The sequence below is a fragment of the Pinus tabuliformis genome, chromosome 3_2, assembly GCF_031772625.1.
Source record: "Pinus tabuliformis cultivar Carrire ecotype Pingquan chromosome 3_2, CPIR1, whole genome shotgun sequence".
Classification (NCBI taxonomy): Eukaryota; Viridiplantae; Streptophyta; class Pinopsida; order Pinales; family Pinaceae; genus Pinus; species Pinus tabuliformis.
Genome location: NC_142302.1, coordinates 1,284,199,208 through 1,284,213,394, shown reverse-complemented (window position 1 = coordinate 1,284,213,394; position 14,187 = coordinate 1,284,199,208). Strand labels below are relative to the sequence as shown.

The 14,187-nt window shown below is 35.1% G+C and overlaps 1 protein-coding gene across 1 annotated transcript; it reads right to left on the bottom strand.

Moving 5' to 3' along the window:
* Window positions 1–3,704: 3,704 nt before the first annotated feature.
* Window positions 3,705–6,352, bottom strand: LOC149185428 (uncharacterized). The gene is made up of 7 exons (XM_089415659.1): window positions 6,246–6,352; window positions 5,799–5,890; window positions 5,620–5,684; window positions 5,449–5,505; window positions 5,113–5,329; window positions 3,927–3,991; window positions 3,705–3,809 (listed from the first exon to the last, which is right to left on the bottom strand). The coding sequence occupies exons 1-7, from the start codon at window positions 6,350–6,352 to the stop codon at window positions 3,705–3,707; spliced, it is 708 nt and encodes a 235-aa protein (XP_089271785.1).
* Window positions 6,353–14,187: the final 7,835 nt, after the last annotated feature.

Here is a 14,187-nt window from a genome sequence, read left to right as displayed (position 1 = left end):
CTATTAAGAGACTATACCCTTTAATCTGACATGTGAATTAAAATTAAATATATTTAAATTATAATAGTTTGACAACTACAATTGTGGATGTTTCGACAAAAAGATGTTGAACATTTGAAGTATGTTTATTTTTCTTATTGAAAGCATATAATAGATCCTAGTAGATTACTTTATGGCAAATTATCTAATATAAGGTTTGATATAAAAAAATAAATATATGAAACCCTAAAAGGGCACAGGAACATACTACCAACATATAGTTTTCAAATCCCTCTAATAAGAGAAATTCATTTTACAACAAATTATTAGTTGTTTCAATCTAATGCCACAACTTACAAGTGTCCAAATTATATTTCTCCAATGATATTGCAAGCAAAGAAATGCCTCAAGTTGCATGGAAGCTATGCATTAAATTCAAATAAAAATGGATACTGGATATTTGTGCAAAAGAATCTCCTCATATTTAAATGCATCTTGAGAAACACAAAGGGAAGGATGATATGCCATAGTAGCAAAATGCTACAATCTAAATGTGTCACTTCTTTTACTGAATTTTTAAAAAGGTTGGTAAGATGTGGGCCACCTACCTATATGAAATGTAAATGGACAAAAAATATAATCAACATCTCATCCTCCAATATGTGGTGTAGTGGGGACTTCAATATTATAGATTTTTATTCTTTTAAGATTAATTTCAGATACAAATGCAATACTTTAATTTTAATTATACTGGATAAAAATATATCATGTTGGACTTCAAATTTGTTTTGTCACAAACATGTTTATGCTTTCTGTTCTTTATATTTTTAATCTTTATCTATGTTTAATAGGTTTGGGATTAAAATAAATATATACTTTTTAAAATAATGGGGAGATCAGATTTGAAAAGAATTGTCTACTCTTCTTTGCACCTAAACAAAGCAAGGTGCACTCTACAATATACTCAAATTTGGATTAAGGATAATGTGAATAAGTTAAATTCAGTAACATTATTAAACTTCAAAAATTATAAATTATATCAAAATAATAAATAATTATTTTTTTCTATAATTGAAGTATTTTCCTATAAATATTTTAATAAAAATAATTCATATTTTATTTTTTGCCACTTGGTAGATCCAAGATGGATCTAAGTTGCTTTAGTTATTAATTATAATTATTAACTTTATTTTTTTTATTTTTTGTTTTTAATTTTATCTATTTATTTTTCTAATTTTATTTTGACTAAGGAAAATGTTATAAAAGAAATTACAATGCCTGTACCTTATTGGAGAGAAATTTGCTCACAAATATTTTAGAAAAGAAGGAAATCTTTGTCGTCTAAAAATATACATTGTAACAAAAAAATAGAATTTACATCAAAACAAATTTATTAAATGAAAAATTCATTATTGAAATACAATATTAAAAAGATATCCTATTTAATTGAGGTATGTTTTTTATATTGATTATTTTATTTAGGGACATCTAAGTCTATTTAAATATGTTAGAATGATTATTATTATTAATTAAATTATTTCTTATCCATTAAATGATTTTTCTTATGGTTAATTTTAATCAAAATCTACGAGGGATTTTTAATTTTTAGAGTTTTAAATTCACTTATATATTCAAAAATTATTTTAAATAACAAAAATTCACAAACTTACTTGAAATTCTAATTAAAAAACACTAATTCTCATAATCATTCATATAAATATTTTAATTTAAATATAGTCAAAATTGACATATGCTCCAAATCTTCGCTATCAACACAAAAATAAAAATCTTACTTGAAATACAACTCCACACAATCAATTATTAATTATTCCTTACTTCTAGAAAATAACAATGTTCAAATAAATAAATCACATTCCTTTTAAACCCAACCTCCACTAAAACTCATCCACTAAAAGCCCAAAAACAGTGCTCCTCAAGCTAATTTGCATTCAAGCTAATTTGCATTACATCTGCCAAAAACAACAAAACATAAACCAAAAATCCACCAAAATCCTCTAGTGCAATTTGAATGACAAAATAATGTGCGAAAACAAAGATAAAAGCAAGTGAGGTTTACGTTAGGTTTTCCTGGACGCCTTTCCCACAAGAATTATCACTTACAATAGGACCATGACAAAAACATACACTAAACGGAAGTCATGGAAAGGTGAGATACGAACGTTACAGGATGGCTTGCTGGAGGCCAGACAAGTGGCCATATCGAGGAGAACAAACGCCTGGAAACTCAATCTACTACCTTTGCTTCCGATTTTTTCAATGGGTATTAATGACGTTTTGAGCAAAATGTTAAACGTCAAAAATACGTTTTGAACCTTTCCAAAGACGTTTAAAAAAACGGTCTATAAAAATTTGTAACCGTCAAATACGTTCAAAAGGCTTTATGACGGGCAAAATGCCCGTCAAATTCCATCCCTGCTCCCAATGTTCTTCTACTCACACTGCAGAGATTCTGGACGGACATGAATAATTTTAGTAATTCCAAGAAGATTTCCAACTTCGTACGGTTTCCACAATCCCTCTCATTAACTCCATATTTAACTTCTCCAGATGAAGGTGAAGACTATGTGTATAGCCTCTACGCCATTATCGTTCATCACGGCAGAAGTATGTATACCGGGCATTATGTTGCATATGTGAAAGATGCGGATAACTATTGGTTTCAATGTGACGACAAAACTGTAACGCCTGCAACAAAAGAAGACGTCTCGCAAGTACAGCAAAACGTTTATATGCTGTTTTATATTCGCCAAACGCTCCCCAAGAATGATGGGGCAACTGGTAATGATATTCGCCGAACAGTCCCTATGAGTGCTGGGGTAACGTGTAATAGTATTGAAAGTACTCTAAGTGTTGAATCCTCTGATACTACTATGTTTGAGAATCCAACGTGTAATAAGAACAGTAGACTCTCACTTTCTCCAATCCCCACCATAAGTTCTGCTTCTACTCCCGCCGTTATTTCAATGTCGAAGAAAGAAGAGGAGGTGAATATCCTTGAACATTTAGTTGTGCCTAACACTTTTCGGAGAAGTAAGCGAAAGTTCTCAGCAAGAAAGGCCGCACCTTAAAGTTAATACGAACCGTTAATTATATCATGGCATCAAAGTAATGTAATTTTGATTCAAATATCAGAAAGAAATATGGAAGGGAACACCATTTAAATTTTTCTGTCACTATTTAAAAATGAGATTTAGTATCGGGTTGATTCTGACATTTTTTACGATGGACTTATATGTGTTAAGTTATCGCATTTTAGAAAATAAGAAATTATTTACAATATATATTATTTACTATTAAAAATTGGAATATATTTTTATATGGCATTAGTTTGGTTAAAATTTAAACTAATATTTAAGATAATTATATAACTAGCAATTGTCCCAAAAGGTACAAAGAGAGGCCGATTTTTCTAGAAGAGTTAATTGGTTTGTGGAAAACCTTGTTTTATTGGACTAGATCATTGTGCAATTACTTTTCTTTAGATGTTTTGTTTATATTACAAGGAACACATTGAATCTCTTATTTCATTTTAGCGTAAGTTAATTATCCAAAATCAAGAAACCTCTATAGATGCCCAAGCATATATGAAGAATACATCTCATTCATATGCAATACCAAATCCATTTTTTCTTTTCTTTGAGTAAAATTTCAAAAGCATGAACACATGCCATTTCATATGCACAATAAACCCAACGTATGAAATTTCAATGCTTGGATGCATCCCATTCATATGCTACAGTAAACCCATGAGCTTCCCTATCTCTGGGATCTCCTTCCTGTAGCTCTTCAGTATCTTGATACAATCCTCGCTACCCCAGTCATGCGTGATCCAATGATGACATGGCACAAACAAATTGTGTAGTCAAAACGTGCTCTCAGCTCATTCTAATTAAATTGCATGATAGCGCAGCAAGTTCAAGACTTACCTTCATGAATATGGCGTCCGTAGAGGGCACGGTTTCAAACATGTCTCCGCCCATGTGCTCCACACCTATTTACATACATTTATATGAAGCAAAGGTGTTTTTAGTAACCTCGGAGATGGGGAGCAGTGGCCACGACATGAGGAAGGTTGTAGTTCATGCCTCTGATGGAAGGATAACGCTGCAACATTTCCTCGATTGTCTCCTCTGAAAGCCCAACCTCTCGAGGCAAATCAGAGAATGGAAGTCAAATTTCAAAAAGCTCTTTATAGAGCTTCAAACCGACATTTTTGTGTTTTAGAATACTTAATACTAATCAGTGCTTGCCAAAAGCCAGGGAAGAAGAACAACAACAACAACTGGCAAACCAAAGAAACGATTAACTCTGAGGCCAAGAGTGACATAAAAGAATGGGAAAAAGCATTAAAAATATCTTCAAGAGTGACATAAAAGAATGGGAAAAAGCAGTGAAAATATCTTGCCATGCCACGGAGGGCACAACAGAACTCGGAGGTGAAAAGAAGGCAACTCAACCGATATTTGGAAAAAGCAGTGATACTTCAAATCCACTATTGAAAGTGTCTCACCTTATCCAACGGAGCAGGGTAAAAGTGTTGACGATTAACTCCGATGCCAAGTGTGGTTCATTGTCAGGACAAGTTGCAGCCATGGTCTGATTCTTCAACTCGTCATGACGATGAACCACACTTGCTGGTTCAAAAGGCGTCCACAAATATATCATAATGTGATTTGGGCCGAAATTTTTTCTCATAACTAAATATAAACAATCTATATATTATATACCAATTAATTATAAAATATTACAAATTAATTAATGAAATATTAATTATCATTTAAATTCATTGATGGAAGAAGTGTGATTCAAGTTCAACGCAATACCAATTCATCAATATAAACATACTGAAATGTAAAGGGAGTTTCCCATAAATACATATTTCAGAAATAAAATAATATAAATAAATATTAATTAATTGAAAACATTAATAACCAAAACTCAACTTAATATCGTTTTTCATTCCTAATCTTTAATTAAGATAAGACTTTTCGTTCCTAATCTTAAAGACTAAGTCTAAGTTAGCTACTAACCCATCCCACCACCACTTCAAACGGATCTTAACTATGAGCGGATCTTCGCCTCAAAGAAATAAAATAGAACAGACATGCAAACTTACACCCCCGCTAAAAGATTGTGTCTGGAAGGGACTTGAACTCATGAAGCTCGGCTCTGCAATCTCATCTTTTCTCACGGCTCCGCCCCTGTGGAAATCGGATTGATTCCTCTTATTGTTGGAAGGCTTCATAGGTGTATGAAAGCTATTGAGATCGCTCTCAAACATCTCCATGAACAGATCTTGTAACTGCTCAAAGTTCTCCGATCCACTCACCTGAAAAGGAAAAAGATTAACACAATAAGCACACAAACAGATCTTTTCTAGGATAGCAAGTCTACTGTCAGGATTCAGCCATTGATAAGTTTAAGATCCTGAGTGCTCTTATGACTCACTTGCCCCTTATTCTCATTCATCATTACCGCCATTTCATCCAAAAATTCTCCCATTTCCTGTACATACATTCTTCTTCCAATGAATTTCCAGAGGCGCCATTTATTTGTCTTTGAACAATAATAACAACAATACTCGACGCTGTGATACAAATGAGTGGGATCACTACTCACATCATCATCATCGTCTTCATAAACTCCTGCATCGTACAGGAATCTCTTGTTCTCATCTGACAAAACTGAGAATCCAATCCATTCCATGCTGATTAGCCCTGGGTACCAAACTTTATCTACAACTATATCATTATTCCCTGTTTAATTGAGCCATGCAAAGATATAAAGAGTTACTGAACTTGAATAAGCCTCCTGGATCGCTTGAAACTTCTTCTTAGACTCCTCTGCTACCTTTGCATTCCCTGAGGCAGACCACCTATCCGGGTGCCATCTTTGCAACATGACTAGTCTTAGATGATTTCCCAATCAGAAATTCAATAGTAACAGCGTAAATCAATCAATCTAAATCTTCTAATAACTACTAAAAGAGCCTTAGAATTAGTTCTAATCAATCAATCCATGGAATTAGTTATATCCATGGCTTATGCTCGGCACATTCATGAATCCTCCAAAATAAAGAAGCACAAAATCAATGATCTCTGTCAAATCCGAGCTGTTTTACAATGAGAAATCCCGTTTATAATCACAGCAGACAGAGATATTCAATCCTGAGACAAATTCTACAAAAGCAAGAAGAAACTAAAGGCAAAAAGGGCCAAAAAGCCATTGACAGAGTTATGAAGGACACCATTGCGAGCTTCTTGTAAGCAGCCCTAAGTTCTGAAGAAGTACAGTCGGATTTAACCCCCATTACTGAGTAAAAATCTTTAATTTCTCCATCAACCCCGGACATTATGTCTGGTTCAATTCGTAGAGAAATACAAAACTGCTATCCACCGCAATCACATTTGTTAGGTCGACAAATTAATGGAATTAGGTCAAAAGAACATAACCAGTAACAAACTGACATTTCTGTGTTTTAGAATGCTTAATACTAATTAGTGCTTGCCAAAAGCCAGGGAAGAAGAACAGTGCTTGCCAAAAGCCAGAGAAGAAGAACAACGACAACATCTGGCAGACCAAAGAATGGGAAAAAACAGTAAAATATCTTGCCATGCCACGGAGCGCACAACAGAACTTGGAGGTGAAAAGAAGGTAACTCAACCTATATTTGGAAAAAGCAGTCACACTTCAAATCAACGGTTGAAAGTGTCTCACCTGATCCAACGGAGCACGGTAAAAGTGTTGACGATTGTTGATGCATAGGAAGGCCTATCGACCTAATTAATTTATTCCTATAAATTAAATGAATAATAAATGTTTATGAGCATTACTATATAATAAGTATTAATTTACATTTCATTTACTCCATCACTATATATTCGTTATGGATATTCACTTCCACTTGACCATGAAAATTATTTAGCTTTTGTTACAATACCATGTGCGAATACCATGGTGTATCAATAACACATGCCAATATGACACAAGTTGATATGTCATTTTCTTTAATTAATTAGTTTTAAATTAATTAATTAAAAGTACATAACTAACATGGATATGAATCTTTATCCTAATACTCCAGCATATTCAATCTACATTAAATTTCTACAATCCACAAATTTAAAAGGCACACCCTTGTAGGACTTGCTTATTTCCATTAAATTGGGCTAAAAAATTAAAAGGAACACCCTTTAGGACTTCAACAAATTTGAATGGAATTAAACATATGAGTTTTTATTTGTCCTAATCTTCATTATTGAGAATGTGTAAAGGTGAACTTTATGATTGCTATTATTTTTGTAATGAGTTAGAAGTATAAATAAGCTTGAACCAAAAAATTTGAAGTCTACTTATTTCAAAATTTGAGTTGAAGTTGATTTGAAAACGATTTCATTTTAATATTAACTTAAACTTAAATGAGTGGACACACATTCCATATTATCTTTATAACCATATTTCTTTCTTACTTGTGTGGGTGGTTATGATATATTCAACTTTTAGGTTGATAGTGAAACTATGACTTGTGTTTTTCTCAAAAGACAAGCTTCAAAGGGTTATATGTTTAAATACATATGGGAAACCCTATTTTGTTCTTTTTTAAGTGTGTCACTTTAAATATTTGATCCATTATACAAAAGAGCATCATTTGGGTGTCACATCCATCTTCTCTACTTCAAGAAGGAAAATGAATTTAATAGAAGTTAATTTAGTGTGAGGAGAGAAATTCAACATAATCAATTCCACCTCGATAGAATATCCATTTTCTACCAAGTGAGCTTTGTATTTCTTTTTTTGACATTTTATATATATGTATTGTAACATTGAAAGGAATATAAGAAAAAAATCAATTTAATAGTTACGGTTTTGGGAACGAGGGGAAAATCTGTGTATATTTGTTTTATGTTCTCGGCATTGTATATTTTTCCTGTTTTAAGAATTCATTTGCACGTAAGTAATTTATGTACAATGTTAAAATCTACATTTGGCATCATAATTGTTTTGGCTTTAAGGGGATTCCTTTGTTGCTGAGTGGTTTTGCTCGTGCCTATGGTATGCCATATTATAGTGGGAGATCTGAGGGATTGATTCCTCGGATGAAAGAATATGAAAAAGAGTGAAAACTTAGGGATCAAGAAATTCAATGGACAAAGTTTTGAGTTGTGGAAGATCAATATGGAGGATCTATTGTTGGATAAATATCATTGGATCATGGTAGATGTGGAAAATGTCACGAAAAGACTGGGAAAAGTTGGATCGGAAGGTAAAGAGAATAATAGAGTTGTGTATCTCAAATCTAGTATTGTTTAAAAATGTTTAATTAGGTCCAGTCTTCATAAATATGAAATGTGTTTCTAAATTCTCATAAATTGTAAAATATAACAAAATTATTATTGTTATTTTTGGAGAAAGGGTTTCATGCTCAAGGTCTTTTATTTTATAGGTCAATCACCCATTGAGTGCTTCTACGGTTGGTCCTAGGTCAACAAGTCAAAATAGTCATTGTCATAATTTGAAGACCCCATCGGATTGTGACAACCTCCTCCCACATCTACCCAAGTAACAGACCCACTGAGGTAAACGTGTGATGAGAAGTTACTATAATATGATTTGAAACCCTATATGTTAGTTAAGGAAGTGGAACCGACAAAAACATAGAATACATACCTTCCACATCAGCAACATAACTCCGTGGAGATATCCCAACCACTCACGTCACCAACCTCTCGGTCCCATTGAGTTTTTATACAATTAAACCCCTAGAATCTCCCTTGATATTGAAACGCATGCATCGAGGAGGCTCTAGATGCTGCGATGGCATGGGTGTGCATGTGTTTAGCGACTTTTATGCCGAGTTTTGTGCCCACGTTTCTAGGATTTGAGCCACTTTTTTAGCCAAGGAGCCCATGTCACTGCCCAAAACTAAATGACACTTTCACAAATGAAGGATAACAATAGAATAATGATATAAATGAATTTAATTGAACAAGGACTTGACTGGACCCCTACCAACCATGACAAGCATTTCATCAAACATGTCAAAAATATGTAATCTACAGGTGTAAACAACAAATATGAGCATAGGGGTCTCATACTCATATGAGAATCCCTAAGAAGCATTGATGCCTTAACACATTAGCTACACTTTAATCCATTAGGTCATTGATACATTGTTCATTAATTTACAAGTAAAAAAACGATGAGATCCATACATAGTCACTATCCTAATACAAGTTCACAACGAGCATAATAGCAACAAAAATACCAAGGGAACATCAACCATGTCATCCACATATAAACCAGTAAAATACTCATGAAATAACAAGGACAAATAACCTCATATTAATGATTAAAATGCTAGCCAATTGTGGGAATTCCATGAACCACCCAACCGTAGACATGGTTGAGCCAATTCTCTCTTCATCTAGTCAGCCCATGCCTTATTCCAAGCATGGATGTGGGATCTCATAAAGCACATCAATCAAAACCATTCAAGGCTTCCACAGGCCAACCCACCTGAACCCATCAAATAATGATTCCACCTCATCGTCGAACATCACAAAACAATCATCAGACTAGTCTCTACCCAAGCCTCCCATAGCTTTAGAGCATTTGTTACAACTAAGGCTTTGAGGACTAGTAACTCGACACACCAAGGGCTTCTAGAGCATTTTTGCAAACAAGGCTTCTAGGACTAGTAACTCAACACAAGTTTTTACAAGGCCTCTTCTTCTGTTTGATGTGAAAGTACACATTTTCCCCAACCTGATACTCCTTGAACAACCTATTCTAATCTGCATATTCCTTCTTCCTATCTTGTGTTGCTTTCAAATTCTTCTGGAGTAACTGAATTTCCTATTCTATTTCTACAAACATGTATGGTCCAATCAACACCCTGTTAACTAGATCACTCCAATTGATGGGGGTATTGCAACTCTGCCCATAAAATACCTCGAATGGACTCGTCTTCAAATATTCCTAATACCCATTATTGTAAGCGAACTCTACAAGTGGAAGATATTCTTCCCACTTTTGCTAATGATGAATCACATACATACAAAACATGTCATCTAATATCTTTTTGACCCTCTCAATGTGTCCATCTATCTGTTGATGATAAGTTGTACTAAAGGCCAACTTTGTGCCCAGAACTATAAATTTTTCCTTCAAAAACTTGTAAGTGAACTTCACATCCTTGTCTGACACAATCTTCTTTAGAAATCCATGCAATCTAACTACGTCCCTGATGAAGACTTATTTTACATCACTCACTAAGAATGTGGACCTCAATGTAATGAAGTGCACTACCTTTGTCAACCTTTCCACCACTACTATGATGGAATCATGTTGCCTCACTTTCCTCATAAAACCTCCAATAAAGACCATGGAAATGACCCCCGATTTCCACTCTAGAATCAAATTCGGCTATAACACTCCATGTTGATTCTTACACTCTTCATTCACCTACTAATAATCCAAGAACCTATCCACAAACTCTGTTATTTCTCTCTTCAAATTAGGCCAATAATAGAATTTATTTTCTGTTGTGATTGTCTCGTGATATCCTAGGTGACCTAAATATGGTTTGGCATGAAACTCCCTCAAGATCACCTTCTTGAGCTCAATATTATCTGACACATATATGATGTCACTAAACCTAGTCAATCCAACTCTTGTGAGATGATAATCTACATCCTTTGCACCTACATTTGCACCTATCCATGTACCACTACATGTACCTCTACCTGTACCACTACCTGTACCTGTAACTGTACTCTATTGTGATATGTGCACAATATCCATATAGATGTCTATTATCTAGCACTGCATAGATCCAAGGAATACTTTGCCCAACATCTTCCACTGTCTGTATTTGTGGTCTACCACCCTGATGTCGTAGAAATTCTCTCCTGTGATGATCTTTGCCACAAGTCCAACACTCTATAGGTCTCCAACCCGCATCCTTGTTCTGCTCGTTAAATCAAAGTCCCTGTCCTCTAGCAGATGCATTGAACTTCTTAAATGGAATTGCATTCTCTTTATTACTTGTACCCTAGGGTGTTTCTCACTTCTTGTCCCATTTTCCTTTATTCTTATCATTACCCTTGTAATCCTTCTTAGGCTCAGAATTGTGCTTCGATTGCTCATAGAGATGCTTTAGCTTTCGAATGGTATCCTCTCATGATCTAGGATCACTGAAATCAATCCTGTATTTGAATGCAATCGATAATCCATGAATCAAGGTATGGATGTATCCATCCAAAGAATGGTCATGTAAATGGATCTAGGTATGGGTGCAGCCATCTGATAAAGAGGATCATACCAAAACCAAGGTATGGTCACAACCATCCAGTAATGAGAAGGATCACATATGACGACTCAATCCATGTGAAAGAGACATGTATATCAACATGATCATGTCACGTCGCCTTATAACCTAGACTTTTGTAATCTAAGCCCAGGGTATTGCGCTCCAACAAGACCCAATCAAAGTACAGATTCTAACATGCGAATAGATGTGTTGACGTCAAAAATAATATAAAATCGCTTGATTACTAGTCAATGACGTAAACAGTTAACAAGCACAAGAGAAACCACCAATAATGACAATAGTCCTCAAGGTACTATCAACACAATTCATGGAATGTGTATAAAGGAACTAAAGTCTAACACTCGTGAAATCACCCGATCGAACCAATGATGTGAAATTGTCGTTGAGTGTGAAGAACTTGCCATTAGGGAATGCAAGCTCTAAGGTACTGGAAGGGAGTTTCTCAGTCAACTTCCTTGATAATGAGCTGGAGTTGACAAGAAGCGACCATGTCGAAGGAGGGCCATAACGTATCCCACATCATCAACATGAGACAAAGGGATGCAAAATGATTTTGGATGATACATAGAGTAAGGGGTAAGTGTAACTGCAGAAGGGAAACTGTTGAACATATCGACGACATGACTAGAAGTTTGGTAAAACGAATCTTTCACATAAAGCACTTTAATGAATATTTTCACAATTCTGAACAAACAAGCAATGATGAAATCCAAATCATGATAAATCAAACTAAAAGAAAATTCTTTCCTGAATCGAACAAACCAAACACATAAATGATTCAATCGAGAAGCCAAGTAATGTAATCTATGCTTAGAAAGAGAAAAGAGACACTCGAAATATGAGAACAAACGAGACTCTTTCACTCATTCAATTTAAAATGAAGTAATCAAAACATCCTAGTCACTTTTGGGAGGAAGAAGAGAGTATGAGGATCAAGACACACTGGCACTAGAATGGGAGGAATTTTGATTCTTCTTAACTTAGAGACTGGAGTGAATTCCTAACTAACAACTAGCATCGATAGGCACGACCAGCACGGCTAACCAATACTACGACTAGTGTTGATGGCTTGACCGACGCGACTGCCTAACTGACAACTAGCAATGATCGATGGATTCAAAGAAAAAGAAAAAAGAACTTCACATAGGGCCAGACTTAACACATCAAAGGGTGGGCTAAACTAAGAAGCACACAAACCAATCTAAATGAAGCTAAAAAGTAGAAATCAAAAGAGAAAAACACATTGGTCGAGATCCAGGGTGAACCCTAGTCTTCACCTATAGGCATCGGCGTGACTGCCTAACTAACAATAAGTGCTAGAAGGGGGTTGACATGACTATTTCTGAGTATATTGTGTTGATCGACATGACTGTCAGCAAATTAAGTGTGTTGAACAAGGGAGCCAAGAAAAAAATAAAAAATTTCAAAAGTTGGGACTAGACTTGCTACTATGAATTCCAAACCCAGAGTAGTAAGCAAAGAAAAGCAGACAGAACTAAAGGGAAATGGAGAAACTAGAAAAGGTCACACAAAACCATGAAATTCCAAGCAAACAAACAAAAGGATTGGGTCCCCAGTATCGTCGCCAATTTTTGGTGAAGTAAAATTATAAGTGTGGACACAAATAATTCCTCTAGATCGATAATGGGTCTAGCCACAGCCGATACATTCTATGGAAGTTTTCCTTAGGTTAGAATGAATTGCGAGGGACTACCTTTTAGTATGCTTATCCTGTTTGATGATGTCCTTGCTTGCTCGCTCCAACTATCTTTCATTTCCCTCTTCAAACTCCTGAAACAAGTAAAGAATAGCAAACAACAACCATGATAATAGACAAATTGTAATTCAACCTACTTAAAAATTCAAGAAAAATTAATCCATGAACATGTAAGATGACACATCATGTAGGAAATCAATTGATAGTTGCATATATATTTAATCAAGAAGATATTACAACCATTGTCTTGACGTTGCCGTTCTCCTTCAACAAAACAAGGTTCCCACTCACTTCTGTTAGCATTCCATGATGGCCTTAACAATGATATTTTTAAGGATCTTCCCTTTAGGCTTCACACTAAACCAAATTCACACTTCTCCCTCACACAACTAGAGAGCTACAACTATGAATAGCTTGATGTTTACTCAAAACTTAATTAGCACTAGCACACCAACATTAACACTTCAACACTAACACTAGCTTGTGCTTTGGAAAAAGGGAGGTTTATATAGCATGAATGGATGGGAGATGGATCCTCTTCTCATGGGAGAAGGTCTTATGTCTTGAAGTAGTTCCATCATTATAGGGGAAAGGTGTGCAAATTGACATCCTTGACCCCATCCAGCAAACCATTTACTAGACATCCGTTACGAAGCTCCTAGAGCTGGAAGCTTTGACTCTTTATTTAAAAACCTTTCATAAGAGGAACAGTGTGAATGGAACAAAGCTCAGTCACTCTGGTTAGTGCTAGGTATAGTTTTAATCCCTACCTATTAGTGTGACGAGGAGAAGGGCCATTAGCGTCGATCTTGTAAACTGGGAAATATAGAAGATTTTGGGGAAATGGTGCAAGACAGAATTGTTCTGCTCATGAAGAGGGACACAATGGGAGTTTCTTCATGAAGGGAAAGCATGTAGGGTTCACTATAGAGGTCCTCAAGGATCAAGGAACGGGGAGTACAAGGATAGTGAAAAAATGTTGTGTAACACCCAGGGTTCGTTTCAGGGAATCCGGAGCTCACGAAGCTCACTACAAGCTTGCGCTATTGCTTCTTCCAGATGTTGATTTCACACCATCACTTCCTCCATTTCGTTGAGGGCCTCCGCCTTTGTCTTAAACATATGTTTATTATTGGTT

What these genes read in the sequence shown, in the direction of transcription:
- LOC149185428 (XM_089415659.1), bottom strand. Translation starts at nt 6,352, where the DNA reads ATGTCCGGGGTTGATGGAGAAATTAAAGATTTTTACTCAGTAATGGGG. An exon ending in TACAAGAAGCTCGCAATGGT is followed by an intron (nt 5,891 to 6,245) that starts GTCCTTCATAAC and finishes CATGTTGCAAAG; the next exon opens with ATGGCACCCGGATAGGTGGT. An exon ending in ATGAAGACGATGATGATGAT is followed by an intron (nt 5,506 to 5,619) that starts GTGAGTAGTGAT and finishes ATGTATGTACAG; the next exon opens with GAAATGGGAGAATTTTTGGA.